General features: G+C 40.2%; 1 protein-coding gene across 1 annotated transcript in view; it reads left to right on the top strand.

Moving 5' to 3' along the window:
• RAB4A (RAB4A, member RAS oncogene family) overlaps window positions 1-16,575 on the top strand; it is a 30,493-nt gene extending 13,918 nt beyond the window's left edge. Inside the window, exons 5-8 of the mRNA XM_077813399.1 lie at window positions 3,693-3,847; window positions 6,231-6,326; window positions 8,467-8,628; window positions 16,234-16,575. Coding sequence (XP_077669525.1) covers window positions 3,693-3,847; window positions 6,231-6,326; window positions 8,467-8,582 — 367 coding nt within the window. The 3' untranslated portion in view covers window positions 8,583-8,628; window positions 16,234-16,575. The remainder of the gene's footprint in view (window positions 1-3,692; window positions 3,848-6,230; window positions 6,327-8,466; window positions 8,629-16,233) is intronic.
• Window positions 16,576-17,520: the final 945 nt, after the last annotated feature.

The following is a 17,520-nucleotide window of genomic DNA, read 5'->3' as shown; positions in this document are numbered from 1 at the left end:
ACAGCATTAATATAAGGTAGAAACAGAATAACAATCTGACACTAGTTTACCAAGCCCAGGGTGTCACAAGTGAAGAGCAGAATTTAGCCTCTTTACTGAGGAAGCCAATTCTTTTCTGGAAACCTGACTTATCTGTGTGCTGGTATGGCGGTTCCCCTCTTGCTCTCTGGAGAAAGTGAGGTGGTTAGCTGGATCCCCCCAGATTTGGGAGGTACAGCTCTAGATGTAGTACTAGAATTACTTCTGTTCATGGTTCTGTCTTAATTTTTTATTGTAGGGTTCACTGAGCTTTCTTAGCTGGTAGTGAAACCCAGTTCTCAACAATGGTTAATCAGATAGCTATGTTAACTTTTATATGCACTGATTTTTTAGGATCAACTGTCTTCTCCCCTCTGACATTTTATAACCAAATTCTTGTGGAACACCAGTCTGATCAGAGTGTAACTGACTTATATAAATCCTTAAAAATTCTTTAGAGGTGGTGTTCTTGCTTAATATGGCAATAGGTGCTGTTAAAAAAAAAAAAAACAAAAAAACAATAATAAATCCGAAGCTAGATAGCTACTCAATGTTTAGCTAGAGGAATTTTGTGTTACCACAAACATGAGAATATATACAGAATGTTTCATAGTTATGTCATTATACTTCACTAGCAGTTTACTGGTGTACACATGAGTTCATCAAAAAAACTACTAGTCTAAAGCTCTTGTGCTAAACTTCATTCCAAAGTGAGCTCTTATTGCTAATTTCTAAACCCCACTGAAAACTTCCACAAAAATAAATACCGATATGATTGTAGTGTACAAGACCACTAGGTTACTCAAAGCAGTAACTTTGTTGTGTGCAAGACATGAACAAATTAGAATGGAACAAGCTACACCACTTTTATTTCACCAGCAATACCCACAAGCAAGTGTATACTGCTAAACACCCATCATTTAAGCAAGCACCATACCCTGACAGGTGATATGAAATAGAGCCTAGAATGAACTATTGGCAAGATTATTGTATACCTCCCTGGGCTAGATGGCCCTCGTGTTATCCTTCTGGGCATGACCCTGACACTCAGCAGTCTCACTATGTGAAGAAACTAAGGGAGATCTGTTATTGGCTTCAAAGATCTGGGATCTGTCAGCTTCTAGAGAGAAGGACCAGTCTCCAGATATACTCTGGTAGTGCTGAAAGGTTATCAAGAGATCTCTCCAGAGCTGGAGGACCAGATCTCTCCAGAGCTGGAGGACATGGCATTAGCATTGCCTTTCAGAGGATACAGTCTCTTGTTTTACAAATTAATAGGAAGAATTGCAACAACTCTTAAAATTCCTCCTGTGGCAGTAGAAAAATTCTACAGCCTAAATTTGATATCCTTGGTTCTAAGAAGGTGACTACATTGCTGCTATTGAATGAGCTTTTAGAGCCAGCCAAAAACATACGGTCCAAGCCTGCATCAATACAGGCTGTGTCCAAGTAGGGAGATAAACTATTATCAGGTTCCTTAAGAAAACTTTATTTTCACATTCACGCTAGTTGAGGCTGCAGTTCAAAGCTCAAAGGCCAATCAAGTTGACTTTACACCAGCAGACAGAAGGAAAGATGATAAATTTAACTGGCAGAAAAATCTTCTTGTTGGCAATACTTGGCATCGGAGTATCCAATTACCAAGAATACAATGGCAATAGTTGCATCTTTAGGAAAAGATGGTGATATTTAAAGATCTCTTCCAGAAGATCAGAGAAAGCTGGTTAATGCACTGATATCAGAGGGACAGTTAATGGCAAAACACTAATTGCAGCATTCGATTCCTCTGATGCATTTGGAAGAGCAGTAGTCTCAGCAGTTTCTTAAACATCACACTTTGCTCAGTCTGTCTTCAGAGACAAAAGTAAAAGTAAAGAACCTCCTGTTTGAAGTGTGATAGCTTATTCTCCACTAAAACGAAGGATACTAGGCCTACTGCTATGTCCTTGGGAGTATACCAACCTCCCAATGGAAACCTGAGGTAAGTCTTTAGGTAACAGACAAAAAATATCCATTTTCATCTAGTTCCTCCTGTTTTAATCAAAGGTTACAATACCAACATCAACGGGTACTCCTTGATAAGCTACCAGTAAAAGATCAGGAAGACTCAATGACTTTTTCTGGATCAGACCTGAGGCCACAGACTTGATCTGAGGATCAAGAACGATGAACCAATATGGAACCATATCTTCCTCCTCTCCCCCCATAGCCTCATTTGGATACCACCTATATAATTTTCAAAATGTTGTGTCTGGTTATCCCAGTCCAAAGTGGGCATTTGGAAATGATACAAAGTAGATGTGTGAGCCAATTCAAATCCTTCACCCCCTCCTTCCCTATTCACATAGCGAGAGGTAGATTTATTTTTTTTAAAACCACCCTACCAAAACAAGACATTCCACTTCACATGCTTTCCCCCCAGGGACAGGATGAGAGAATAAACATGTGACAGGTATGTAGTCACATTGTTTAATGCACTACTAGAAAGCACTCAGATACTATGGTGATGAGCGTAGTATAAGAATCTATATACAATAGATTATTCAGGAGTCCCTCTTATTTATGAAAGCCTGCTATGAACAGAGGCGCTCTCTCTCTTTCTTTTGGAGATGAGGGCCATAGAAGAAGTGCCAAAGGAGTTCAGAGAAAGAGGTTTTTACTCAAGATATTTACTGATCCCAGAGAGAGATCTATGATCTATATTGAACCTCAGGAAAGTTTATATTCTGGATGTTAACCCTAGCATCTGTTATACCTTCTCTTGCCCTTCAAGATTGGTTTGGAGCGCTCCATCTCAAGGATGCATGTTTCAAATGCACAGAAAATATCTTCATTTTGTAGTGAGGAGGAAGAACCATTTCCAGTACAGCATTCTCTCATATGGTGTGTTTACTGTCCCCAAGTGCCTGTCTGCAGTTGGCAGTGCATTTAGAGTGGAGATTCATGCATACCTGTCCTTAAACAATTGGCTAATCAAAGCATCCTCAAAATTAAGCCTTTCCAGGGCTATTTCCACACAACTGGCCTGCCTTCTTGGCAGACTAAGACTCATGATAAAAGAGACTGTCACTTTTGCTTTCCACTCAAAGGATCCTCTTCATAGGAGTGATTCTGGAGACTCTGGTAGGAACAGCCTTTCTGCCAAAGGACACATTTTTAAAAATTTGTCTTCAGCTATAAACTTCCCCTCTTCCTTGGAGTTCTAACTGAATTCTTCAGAGGGCAGTAGAAGGAAGTGAGGTGGCCAGAACATCATGCCCCCTTTTATAATCTCTGACTCAATGTTGAGGAACAGTGAAAAGAAGAGTAGGAGGATGTGAGTGCTCCAACAAGTTCTATCAAAAGAATTCACTTATCAGAGCTGCACCATTGACATATCTCATGAGTGTGAATATTCAGTCTATCGCAAAACTCTGGTGACAGTAAATAACCTCTTGTTATGCTCTTCATATCTAGATCTCAACATGCTTTATAAAGGAGATCAATTTTATCCCCGTTTTCAAAATGGGGAAACTGAGGTGAAGTGATTTTGTCCAAGGTCACCCAACATGCCAGTGGCAGAGACAGGAATAGAACCCTGATCTCTTGAGTTCTATCCTCTAGGCCACCCTGGTCCAGAAGTTTATAGAAATATTTGTAATTGTATATTATTGAACTGTTTTTGTGTTATACAGCCGAGAAACCTACAACGCACTTACTAATTGGTTGACAGATGCAAGGATGTTAGCAAGTCAAAATATTGTGATCATACTGTGTGGGAACAAAAAGGATCTCGATGCAGATCGTGAAGTTACTTTTTTAGAAGCATCCAGGTTTGCACAAGAAAATGGTAGGTAGTCTGTCTAATCTGGTATTGAAGATGTATTTTTTTTACTTGAAATTATTCAGCTTTTGTGTCTAAGGAACTAACGTTTGCCCACTTACAAACCTTGTTAAAATCCTAATATTATTGTCAGTGTAATGCCCCTTCCCTTTAGTCTAGTATTAAATACAGAGGGCTTCGCTGAAGTAAAGGGGAAGGAGGGAGGAAATTTCATTCCCTGAGGATCCCATCATGTAGTTTCCTGAGAGAGTCAGTGAACAGAACTCTCTTCCCTGACAACAGAAAAGGCCAAAAAGATGGCCCACAAAGCCCCCTTGTTCCCAGGAATCCATGGGAGGCTAGAACCATCCATGTAAGGGCTGTGTGCCTCAGGTGCTTCATCCCCTACTTCCTGTTCCCTAGTAGCACAGCTGCATTGAAGCCACACTACCAAGGATTCCACCTACACATAACTACTCTCCTGGTCCTCTTAAAGGAGGGTTTCTAACCATAGAGTAGATACACTGAGAAAATAATACGGCAGAAATACAGGCAACGCAGCTCCAGGCTATATCTCCATAGGGCTGGGGAGAGAATGATGAATGGGATCTTCTAGCTCCCACTCTTTTCCCCCTGTGAGGATCCCTCTCCTATGGAGATCCTTTTGCAGGTTCTTGGGGTAGGATGGTGCACAAAGGCAGCTTCCATGTGGGAGGGGTGAGATCCAGGCATGGAGGTTCCCCTCCCTGCATGGATCTGAAAGAGCATTACCTGGGCAAAAATATGAAAGTTATAGGCCAGCTGATTCTTTTCTGCAATTTAAGGAGAGAAAGGGAAGGAAGACGGAACAGTGTTCTTTTTTTTTTTTTTTTTTTAAAACACACCAAGACCTGGTCTCAAAAATCCAATCTTAATTGTTTTTCAGTCTCCTACATGATTTTGCTATGATCCAAAAATTGCAGGCAATGCAACATTATGTGAGGATCTGAGTGTGGGGAGTGACTTCAAACGTTGTTTCTCACAAAGAGGAAAACAGTTGTGTAACTTGCTCTGTTAACTGGTGATAACATATAGTACAGTACTTGCTTTAAGCCACTGTGGAGCAGCATTGATTAACCTTGTAAAGGGAAGTTAAGCTTTTAAATGTAACATGAATGGTAGGCAGGCAGGTAGGCAACATCTCCTAAGAAGATCAGGACGGACAAGGCAACCCAGCAAATCCTATAAAGTGACAGTCCTTTAGCCGCTGGAACAAATCAAGTTGGTATTGTCTAGCCAAAATGCAAATATGCCCTTGGTTTGGATAGTGGGTGAAGGTATCTTGGGCTACAGCTGAGAAGAATGGTGGGGTTTCCCTGCTATTCCCCTTCCACCTTTAAAACAAATCTTTCCTAAGTAGACCTTTTATTGAGGGATGGATTTTCTGAATAGCTTTCTCTCTCAATCGTAAAATTTGAATTTTATAACTGAAAGGTGAGGGGAGGGTATTCCCAGGTAAAGTTCACTTCAGAGGACTGGATAAAGATGCAGTAAACTTCCAAATAACTGTATTGCTATCATATTTGAGATAAAGTGGTAAGCTGAATTTTCATCCAAGAACTAGCTCATGGTGCCATAGAGACAATATGCAGCCTTTTGTAGTCTAGAACAGCATTTTTAATTTGTGTATGATCAAATATCTATTTGGTGAATGTAATGTTATTTGTGACCTATTTGGGAAATATTAGCCACCGATTTAATCTCCCTTCCATTAGAGATTTTAAAAATTGCTCAAAATAAGTGTATTTTAGGTTTGGCTTGGAGCAGCTTCATAGTTTGGTGCTCGCATCACCGTTTCCTCTCTGGCACCATGCTTGCAGCTTTTAGGGCATTTTTTAAAATATTCACTGGAAAACACTTGTGCTGAATAACAGCATGGTGAGTTAAAGGAACATAGAACACAATCAATTAAAGAATCCATATCTGTATTACTAAAACCTCTTGATAAATCTAATGTGTTACCATAAATGCTGGCTGATTTTTATCCTCCACTTGCTTTGAACAGTAAAACTAGATTGGCCTGTGCAGTTGGCTTCATTTTCCGGTTCCCATGCACAAGCAGAATGCTGTTCCATTTGAGTTTCCAGCACTTGAGAGAGAATGTTTAAATCTCAAACCAAAACAATTTTTCAATTGCATATAATCATGAATATGTCAATATTCAGTATGTTCTAGGACTTCTACCTTCAGAACCTAATTTTTTTTTTGTATGGGAGGGAGGCTAAACTGCTTCAGAGTTTCACTTAAAAATAGCTTCTGTTTAAAAGACATTCTTACTGTTCTGACAAACTTTTTCTTGTTTCAAGTACAGTAAAGAGTATTTCAAAGTTTTTAATGACCTGAGATTTTATTTTTCTGGCATTAAATGCAGAGCTGATGTTTTTGGAAACAAGTGCACTAACCGGGGAGAATGTTGAAGAGGCCTTTGTACAGTGTGCAAGAAAAATACTTAATAAAATTGAATCAGGTAAATTGAAATAAAGATTGATTGTTAGAATATATTTTCACTTCTTGTCCCACAGTGAAAACTGCAGAATCTCACAGCTTTGGAATTTCCTTATAGTAAAAGTTTAGTCACAGTGCATCAGTAAATCTATGTAACAGATTACACGTATGAATAGATTAAATGTGTACATTCTTTTGTTGTAGAAAAATGTCCCTTTCTGTTTATCCACCTCTTACCTCCCCATATATGTTAACAGGAATGAACATTAAATTTAATTGCGTTCATCAAAAGGAGACTGTACCTCCACAGAGTTTCTTAATGTTAGACTTAATATTCAGCTTTTTGGTTGCAGGCTGCATGCTCTGTGGCCTTGTTTGTCTTCACAAGAACAGAGCCTCTGAATTAGGAAGACTTAAGTTTTAGCAGCTTTCTATGCTGCATCACTGTCAGAGCAGATATGACTCTTCAGATCACTTTTGCACCTGCTTTTATATAGGTAGGGAATAATAATATCAAGGTGATTAAATAGATCATATACTTACATATGAGACCTTGCCTTGCTATAGAAGTGCTCTGATTGACCTGAATGGCTTCTGGCTGAGGTCAGCTTATTCATTTTTATTTTTGCAGGCTCCAGAATACACAAGGTGCCTCATAGTACAAGTGAGACTTGATTATGGTAATAGTCATGGCAGCAATAACTTTTTAAAATTGGCAAAATCAGGAAGCTCAGTCTAGTAGGGAGCCAGTTTCCATGTTTTGAATTCCAAGGACGTATTTTGAATGTTCAGGAACTCTTTAGTGTAAATTGCTCTGTTCCTTTTTAACTCAATCAAGGCCAAAACTCCATTTGTTATTTGTATTTTAAATTAAAATGGACCAAAACAGAAAGCTCACACCTAGTGTATCAAACTGATCTATCTATCCCTGGTTTACTGTGGTACTTTTGATCCTTCTTTGTTTGAAAACTAGTCTCTAAAATTGGGTAACCTTTTTTTTTTTTTTCTTTTTCTTCTTTTCAGAATGAAATTGGAACTATAAAGCAAACATTAGTTATTTTGGACTTTAACTACCTCTATAACGGAAAAGACCTCTTGCTGTAGTCAGAGGGCTTGTCTGCACAGGGAAGTTAGTGCACAGTAAGCTAGAGTGTGAATTTAAAGTGCATTAGCTATTTTGCACAAATCTCCCCATGTGGACACACTCTACTGCACACTAAGGCCACATCTACATTACACACCACTTTTCAGTGGCATGTAGTGTACATGTAGCTAAATGCCACCAGGGAAGGCACACTGTGTCAACACTGCAGTGCATAGCTACCCAAGTTAGTGAAAGCCTCTGGGAGCGGGGAGGCCATGGGAAAAGGCTTCAGCTGCTCCCTGCTGCCAGAGCCTTTCCTTGCTGCCTCCGCCCCACCAAAGCCTTTCCCTGCTGCCTCTCTCCACCCTCCCGCTCGAGCCTTTTCCTGCTGCTGAAATCTTTCCCTGAAGAGAAGGGCTCCAATGGCAGGAGCTGGCAGCCTTTCCCTGCCACCTGTCCACTGCCACAGCCTTTTACTGCAGAGGGAAAGGTTCCCGCAGCAAGACACTACACTGCTACATTTAGCAGTGTAGATGGGTGGCACAGCTTGGGCCAGTAAGAGAACATGTAGGGAATGTACTTGGGGTACATATCCACACACTTCAGGTGTCTACTCTACTGGCTTAATCCATGCCTTGCCATCTGCACTGCTATTTATACCCATACTAGGAGGGCTGTTTGTGTGTGCCCACTGCCAAAAAAAATCCTGCAGTGTAGAGAGACACTGCACTTTGGGCAGGCAGAGAAAGCTACTATGCACAAGGCACTTTTAGTGCGCAGTGTAAGTGTTCCCACAGGGAACTAGTACACACTAACCGCTGTGGGCTTTTTCCCCATGTAGACAAGCCCTAAGTCACTTGTAAGATGCACTGCTTCAGTTCTGTTCAAGGACTGGACAATTTGAAACTACTGTGGGAAATGAGATGGAATTATCTGAATGATAAAACTGTGATCCTGTTCTTTATAACTGGGATAGGAAAACATAAATGCTAATAACTTTATTTAGTGTTAGCTGTTTTTACTTGTTTTCTGTTATCTACAAATGAGGATAACTTAAGGCCATTTTGTTTCTCATCAGGTGAACTGGATCCAGAAAGGATGGGCTCAGGAATTCAGTATGGAGATGCTGCCTTGAGACAGCTGAGATCCCCACGTAGAGCACAGGCTCAAAGTGCTCAAGAATGTGGCTGTTAAAGAAAACACAACAAAAAAAATTGAACACTTGTTCTAGAAACAAAAGGTAAGCCATAGAAATTGAGAATGAGCATCTTTGGTAGGTTGCTCTACCTCATTAGTTTATTATATTGGTGCCGCCATACAGAGCCTTCATATTTTGTGGTGTTGGACTTTTTCACAGCTAACTTGTTTGGTTTTGGGGGTACCAAGGTGGGTTGTCATCCCTCCCCCCTTGCCTCCAATATGAGGTAGAGTTGCTTGCTCTTAGCTGGATGTCAGCTCCCTGACACCTCCAACCTGTTCATCACCCATGCACACTTCTCTGGGCAATGCCAGCCCTTTCCACATAGTTCTCTGAAAAATCTGCTCAATGTGCAGTGGCAGTCACAAAGATAAATGTTAGGAATGGGATAGATAAGACAATAAATACCGTAATGCCACTATATAAATGCGTGGTGTGCCCACACCTTGAATACTGTCTGCTGTTCTGGTTACCCCATCTCAAAAAGATATATTAGAATTGGAAAAAGTACAGACGAGTGCAACAAAACTTATTAGAGGTAAGCAACAGCTTCCATATGAGAAGAAATTAAAAAGACTGGAACTGTTCACCTTAGACAAGAGATGACCAAGGGCGGAATATGATAGAGATCTATAAAATCATGAATGGTGTGGTGAAAATGAATAAGGAAGTATTATTTACCCCTTCACATAACACAAGAACCAGACGTCACCCAATGAAATTGAAAGGCAGCAGGGTTAAAACAACGTAAGAAAGTGTTTCTTTACGCAGTCAGGCTGTTGAACTCATTGCCAGGGGATGTTGTGAAGGCTAGAAATATAACTGGGTTCAAAAAATAATTAGCTAAGTTCATGGAGGATGGGTCCATCTATGGCTATTTGCCAAGATGGTTGGGCAAGGAACCCCATGCTTTGGGTGTCCCTAAACCTCTGACTGCCAGAAGCTGGGACTGGATGACGGCAGATATCCCTTGATGTTCTGTTTCATTCCCCCTGAAGCATCTGGCACCAGCCACTATCTAAAGACAGCATTCTGGACTAGGTGCACCATTGGTCTGAGCCATATGGCCATTCTTATGTTCCTTTACCTTGCAAGTTAAGAATAGGTGTACTCCCGTCCCTGAGTTCTTTTGATGTGTTCCTGTAGTGTCCAGCTCCTTGTCTAGTGAACACTCACAGAAATACCAGGTCTGTGGTCCCCAAGGGAACAGTGTACACACCAGCTTATATGATGCAGCTCAGGATCAACACCTTGCGTAATACCTCAGTACTGAGATACTGTTATAGTGAAAACAGCAATAGGTTTATTAAAGATTCAAGAGTTGGGGAGTAATGATAATGGATAAAGAAGGGCTACATAAAAAACAAAATTACATGTTTTCTAGGTACTAAACTTAACTATTATGTTCAACTTTTGTCTAACGAAGTTTTATCTAATCCAGAGCCATTTGCAGCTTCTTTAACCAAGGCTGGTTGTGATCCTGTTTTCCTGAATGTAAATGCACTTTACTTTCTAGGTGCAGGATAAGGGGGTGTCTTCCTTTCCTTTTACTTATGTCCCCAAAGTTCATTGTCTGTACTTAGAAACAATATATCCGCATCACTTGTTTTTCCTCTCTTCTCTGTTGACTTGCATATCTCTCTGTTTACTTCATATGTAAATGTGCATCCATTGTGTTAACTTAAAATGCTTAATTTACATGGCAACAGAGGCACGTGAATAAACATGTTCTGTCTGACAGGAAACCTGTTTTTCCACCTCTGCTATGACACAGAATCTAAGAACTTATTTTCAGTACCCATACACAGCTCTTCATGGTGTCTGTACATACATTTCACAACAATAACAATGACCAGTATGAGCCTAGATTTCATTTAAGACTTCACATAACATTCTTTGGTGAACCAGAACCTGTGTATCATGATCAGGATATCCCTGTAACCTCCTTGCCAGTTAGTGTTGTGGGGTTCTTGGGTTACAAAACCATTGAACAATAAAGTAATATGCAAAGGTTCATTTGTGCTGCCATTTTCCTCTTCAAGTAGAGGTAGGTTCCATGCGTCAACTGTTGAAATATGAAATGATTGATTATTTTTATTCTATAGAATTTCTCAAAGGCCCTGCTCTTTGCACTATTCTGCTGCCATGAAATATGTTCTAACTTTTTAATAGACATCTGTACTGTACAGAAGTGCAAACCATTTCCACGGTGTCATATGAAAATATTTCTAGAAATCAGAATTCAAAAAAACATAGGGTACACTTCCATATCTATCAAAGGCTTTTTTCATAATCAGTTTTTTTTTAAAGTAAATGTTAAAAATCAAACTTGGTCTTTAAAATGAATTAAAATATAATATGTTGTTCCAAACATTCTCCTCTTCCTTCTAGGAAGAATAGCCTTAGGTGTCTTGCATCCCTTCTTATGACTTGAGCAGAAATGCAGCAAATGCTTCTTCCCTTTTGCTGGTGTAAGACAGAGTTACCACTTCAGGCTGTTGTCTAAAGTAATTTGCAGCATATGGGGGAGCACCAGTCTGACAGATGTCTCTGGGAGACAGAAAGGGAGGCTAGAAGGTAACATCCCTCGCTCTCTTTTCAGGAGTTCTCAAGCAGACTGTGGAAATGACGGGCATGTTCCAATGAAGATCAGCAGCTGATTTCTCCTTGCAAGAATGCCTGACTGTTTCCTGCCTGCTCTTCGCATGGCTCTTGAAACAAAAAGGGAGGCAATGAGCTGTGTTTGGCCAGCCCTTCTCAGAATCAGAGTTGATGCTTCCCAACTCTGGAGGTGTGCCAGGCTGGAGAGGGAGAGCTATTGATAGACCAGCCTGTTTCCTCTCCTCCTTCCAGTAGCACACAGGGGCTTACAGATGGGTGGAAGTCAGATGCTCTACTTTAGGGAGCTCAGCAAGCTGGTTTGTTTGCTTAACTTCCTCAGGAGCTCTTCTCCCACTCTCCAGTTTCCTTCAACTATCTAGGGTTTTCTTGAGGGCTTTTTTCATCTAGCTGTCCATCCAACCTAAGAACGGCCATACTGGGTCAGACCAAGGGTCCATATAGCACAGTATCCCGTCTTCCGACAGTGGCCAATGCCAGGTGCCCCAGAGGGAATAAACAGAACAAATAATCTTCAAGTGCTCCATCCTGTCACCCATTCCCAGCTTCTGGCAAACAGAGGCTAGGGACACCATTCCTGCCCATCCTGGCTAATAGCCAGTGATGGACCTATCCTCCATGAATTTATCTAATTATTTTTTTAACCATGTTATAGTCTTGGCCTTCACAACATCGTCTGGCAAAGAGTTCCACAGGTTGTGCGCTGTGTGAAGAAATACTTCCTTTTGTTTTAAACCTGCTCCCTATTAATTTCATTTGGTGACCCCCTAGTTCTTGTGTTACATGAAGGAGTGAATAACACTTCCTTATTTACTTTCTCCACACCAGTCATGATTTTATAGACCTCAATCATATCTCCCCTTAATTATCTCTTTTCCAACCTGAAAGTCCCTGTCTTACTAATCTCTCCTCATAAGGAAGCCGTTCCATACCCCTAATCATTTTAGATGCCCTTTTCTGAACCTTTTCCAATTCCAATATATCTTTTTTGAGATGTGGTGACCACATCTGCACACAGTATTCAATATGTGGGCATACCATGGATTTATAGAGGCAATATATTTTCTGTCTTATTATCTAGCCCTTTCTTAATGATTCCCAACATTCTGTTTGCTTTTTTGATTGCTGCTGCACATTGAGTGGATGTTTTCAGAGAACTATCCACAATGACTCCAAGATCTTTCTTGAGTAGTAACAGCTAATTTAGACCCCATCATTTTATATGTATAGTTGGGATTATGTTTTCCAATGTGCATTACTTTGCCTTTATCAATATTGAATTTCATCTGCCATTTTGTTGCCCATTCACCCAGTTTTGAGAGATCCTTTTGTAGCTCTTCTCAGTCTGCCCGGGACTTAACTATCTTGAGTAGTTTTGTATCCTCTGCAAATTTTGTCACCTCACTGTTTACCCCTTTTTCCTGATGATTTGTGAATATGTTGAATAGGACTGATCCCAGTACAGACCACAGCGGAACACCACTATTTACCCCTCTCCATTCTGAAAACTGACCATTAATTCCTACCCTTTGTTTCCTATCTTTTAACCAGTTTACCAATCCATGAGAAGACCTTCCCATGACCGCTTACTTTGCTTAAGAGTCTTTGGTGAGGGACTTTGTGAACGGCTTTCTGAAAATCTAAGCACACTATATCCACTGGATCACCCTTTTCCACATGCTTGTTGACCCCCCTCAAAGAATTCTAGTAGATTGAGGCACGTTTTCCCTTTACGAAAACCATGTTGACTCTTCCCCAACAAATTATGTTCTTCTATGTGTCTGACAATTTTGTTTTTACTATTGTTTCAACTAGTTTGCCCGGTACTGAAATCAGGCTTACTGGCCTGCAATTGCTGGGATCACTTCTGGAGCCCTTTTTAAAAATTGGCGTCACGTTAGCTATCCTCCAGTCATTTGGTACAGAAGTGGATTTAAATGATAGGTTACAAACTATAGTTAGTTAGTTCTGCAATTTCACATTTGAGTTCCTCAGAACTCTTTGGTGAATATCATCTGGTCCTGGTGACTTCTTGCTGTTAAATTTATCAGTTTGTTGCAAAACCTCCGCTAATGACACCTCAATCTGGAACAGTTCCTCAGATTTTTCACCTAAAAAGAATGGCTCAGGTTTGGGAATCTCCCTCACATCCTCAACCGTGAAGACTGATGCAAAGAATTCATTTAGTTTCTCCGCAATGACCTTATCATCCTTGAGTGCTCCTTTAGCATCTTGATCGTCCAGTGGCCCCACTGGTGGTTTAGCAGGGTTCCTGCTTCTGATGTCCTTTAAAAAAAAAAAAAAAAAAAAAATTGTATTCCTTTTTTGAGTCTTTGGCTAGCTGTTCTTCAAATTCTTTTTTGGCCTTCCTAATTATAGTTTTACACTTCATTTGCCAGAGTTTATGCTCCTTTCTAGTTTCCTCACTAGGATTTAACTTCCACTTTTTAAAGGATGCCTTTTTGCCTCTCACTGCTTCTTTTACCTGGTTGTTTAGCCATGGTGGCACTTTTTTAATTCTCTTAATTTGTTTTTTTAATTTGGGTATACATTTAAGTTGAGCCTCTATTATGGTGCCTTTAAAAGGTTTCCATGCAGCTTGCAGGGCTTTCACTTAAGGCACTGTACCTTTTAATTTCTGTTTAGCTAACCTCCTCATTTTTGTGTAGTTACCCTTTCTGAAATTAAATGCTACAGTGTTGGGCTGCTGTAGTGTTTTCCCCGCCACAGGGATGTTAAATTTAATTATATTATGGTCATTATTATCAGGCAGTCCAACTATATTCACCTCTTGGACCAGATCCTGTGCTCCACTTGGTCCTAAATCAAGAATGGCCTCTTCTCTTGTGGATTCCAGGACTAGCTGGTCCAAGATGCATTTAAGGTGTCAAGAAACTTTATCTCTGCATCCCATCCTGAGGTGATTATGCACCCAGTCAATATGTGGCTAGTTGAAATCCCCTATTATTATTGAGTTTTTTTTATTTTAATAGCCTCTCTAATCTCCCTGAGCATTTCACAGTCCCTATCACCATCCTGGTCAGGTGGTCGGTAATATATCCCTACTGCTATATTATTCTTATTCAATCATGAAATTACTATCCTTAGATTCTGTGGTACATTGGTTCATTTAAGATTTTGACTTCATTTGATTCTACGCTTTCTTTCACATGTGGTGCCACTCCCCCACTAGCAGAACCTGTTCTGTCCTTCCAGTATATTTTGTACCCTGATATTACTGTGTCCCATTGATTACTCTCATTCTGCCAAGTGTTTGTGATGCCTATTATATCAATATTTTCATTTAATACGAGGCGCTCTAGTTCATCCATCTTATTATTTAGACTTCTAGCATTGGCATATAAGCACTTTAAAAACTTGTCACTTTTTAGATGTCTGCCACTTATGTGATGTAATTGAATGAGACTTTTTTCATTTGACTGTTTCTCATCAGATCCTACCTGTATTTTATCATCTTCCATCCTCTCCTCCTTACTAGGACATAGAGAATCTTCATTTATATATCCTCCCGCTAAGGGATGTCTGTGTCCGAACCATGTGCTCTTCCGCACCTGTCAGCTTTCCCCCATCCCTTTAAAAACTGCTCAATGACCTTTTTAATTTTAAACTAAATGCCAGCAATCTGGTTCCATTTTGGTTTAGGTGGAACTTATCCATCCTGTATAGGCTCCCCCTTTCCCAAAAGTTTACCCAGTTCCTAATAAATCTAACCCCACCCCTCATACCTACACCATTGTCTCATCCACACATTGAGACCCTGCAGTTCTTCCTATCTAACTGGCCCTGCGTGTGGAACTGGAAGCATTTCAGAGACTGCTACCATGGAGCTCCTGGACTTCAATTTCTTACCTAGCAGCCTAAATTTGGCCTCCAGGACCTCCCTCCCATCCTTCGCATGTCACTGGTACCTACATGTACCACGACCACCAGCTCCTCCCCAGCACTACACATAAGTCTATCTAGATGTCATGAGAGATCCGCAACCTTTGCACCAGGCAGGCAAGTCACCAAGTGGTTCTCTTGGTCATCGCAAACCCAGCTATCTGTTTCTAATGATTAGAATCGGCCATTACTAATACCTGTCTCTTCCTAATAACTGGAGTTCCCTCCCTTGGAGAGGTATCCTCATCTGGAAGGAGGGTCCCAACTACAGGATCATTTCCCTCTGCTTCAGTTGGATGTCCTCCTTCCTGGAGACTTTCATCCTCCTCAATAACACAGAGGCTGTCAGACAGGGGGTGGGACCATTCTACTGTGTCCTGGAAAGTCTCATCTATGTACCTCTCTGTCTCCCTTAGCTCCTCCAGCTCAGCCAGCCTGATCTCCAAAGCCCGTACACAGTCTCGGAGAGCCAGGAGCTCCTTGCACCGAATGCACACATATGTCACCTGCTCATAGGGCAGGTAATCAATACATGTTGCATTTGGTGCAATAAACAGATGGTTTTTGAAGAGAGCCACCCAGTTGCTCTGAGCTGCAGATGTATTAAAAATAAAACTGGTCTTTGAAACGCAATAACTGAATTATTTTCTCTGCATTCATTTTGGCCTGCGTGTGATATAGTATGAGTAGTACGCATCCTCTTCGTTCAAGTTGCTAGCAGAAATCTGAACAGAGGAGGTTGAAACTTAAGAAAGAGAGCAGTTTTAAAAATTTGCAAATATTGATTTCTTAAATCAACTGTCATCCTTAAATCCTAAAATGAAACTTACTATTCCTAGTGTAATCTGTGAGTTGGCAATCCCTCAATCAAAGGGCTTTAAAGGGCTTTGTGCTCTTTAAATTAAGGAAAACTAGAAGGAGGATGCAGCTTGAGGGATCCTGAGTTTGCAAATGACTTGAAGAATGCATCCATCTGAAGTCCCAGGAACTTCAATGGGGCTTCGCAAGGGTGCATGTGCATGGATCCAATTGCAGGATTTGAACCTTTTTTTCCCCCCTAAACTTAGAAAGCTTAAATTTCCATAAAATGTTCACAGCAATGATATGTTCTTTTGTATTTTTCAGATGTCCATGCAATTGGTGTTTGTAGCAACAACTGACAAAGCTTGAAGGCTATGCAGTTTTTTAAAAACATCTTTACTAACGTATGTGAACAGAAAAGCCACTGCTGGAAAAACAGTTCTGTATGGTGGTAGGCAAGAATGTGCATATGACACAGCAGACTGCAAAACAAACCTGACAATTCAGTGGACAATACTAAGACTCACCTGTATGTAAACCATTTTCCGTTACATATTTTTGTCGCTCACCTTTAAAGTATTGCTGTATACTGTATATAATGTAACAGTAAATTTCCAAAGCATGATCTACTTATGTTTGATATAATAAATGTTGCACTAAAAGCAATTATATTTTATTTTTTTAATCATATTAACTAAAACTTGTTAACTGAGTTAGGCTTTGTCGTGTTTGTGTTAATTGCACACTAGGTTATGTTTATGACCTGAAATACAAAGCCACTGGCACTGTCACTGATTTTCCTTCTTCACTACGTTTGCCACACTCTACAGGGTGTTTACATGATCATTCTCGAAGTACGGTGAGGACATTACCTACGTTTACTAATCTGTCAGATTTGGAATGGACGTTTTAATGAAGTGCATCTGTCCTGTTTTCTGACCATTCTTAAATAAATTTCTCTCAACTATATTTTTTCCTACTTTGTAGGTTAAAAATGCTGCTGCTAAGTCTCTGAAATGACTGCTGTCTGACCTTGGATCTTGGAATTTTTTCTGTGTTCTCTGGTTCTTTTCTTTTCCTTTTCTACTTCTGTTGTATAGAAGCGGGGGCCAATGAGGTTAGTGGGTTTGTTTTTGTTTGGAAAAACTGTGCATCTTCTATTTAATGATTCTAATGCTGCGTGAGGAGTCCATGAGAAATCATTGTGGTGATCTTTCATGTGTCTGTAATGAGAGCAGTTTCTATAAGGTATTGCTTAATCTCATTAGACTGCACTTCTCAAAAAGGCTTTAGCTACTAATAAAGCAATCGGCTATAAAAAGTAATGGGTGCTGCTGAATGCATACCTGTTCAGTGCGGCCAAGTGTTTCAAATGTACGGTATCTAGGAAGTGCAACCAACTATGCTGAATGTGGAATTTTCATTAAAATTTATTTTAAATATTCTAAAAAACTATATATGGTATTATGGGAGTTTAAACATAGGGCTTGATGGTTCTAATTGGAGGGTCTCTTCATACAAGTCTCCCCTCTGGCCTGCAATAGGGTACCATCCTCCCTGTTGTCAGATCCCACTGAGGGTATTTCATAGTGTTGGTGATTTATATACATG

This window comes from Eretmochelys imbricata, chromosome 3 (assembly GCF_965152235.1).
Source record: "Eretmochelys imbricata isolate rEreImb1 chromosome 3, rEreImb1.hap1, whole genome shotgun sequence".
NCBI classification, from domain to species: domain Eukaryota; kingdom Metazoa; phylum Chordata; order Testudines; family Cheloniidae; genus Eretmochelys; species Eretmochelys imbricata.
This window is presented reverse-complemented; position numbering and strand designations above follow the sequence as displayed.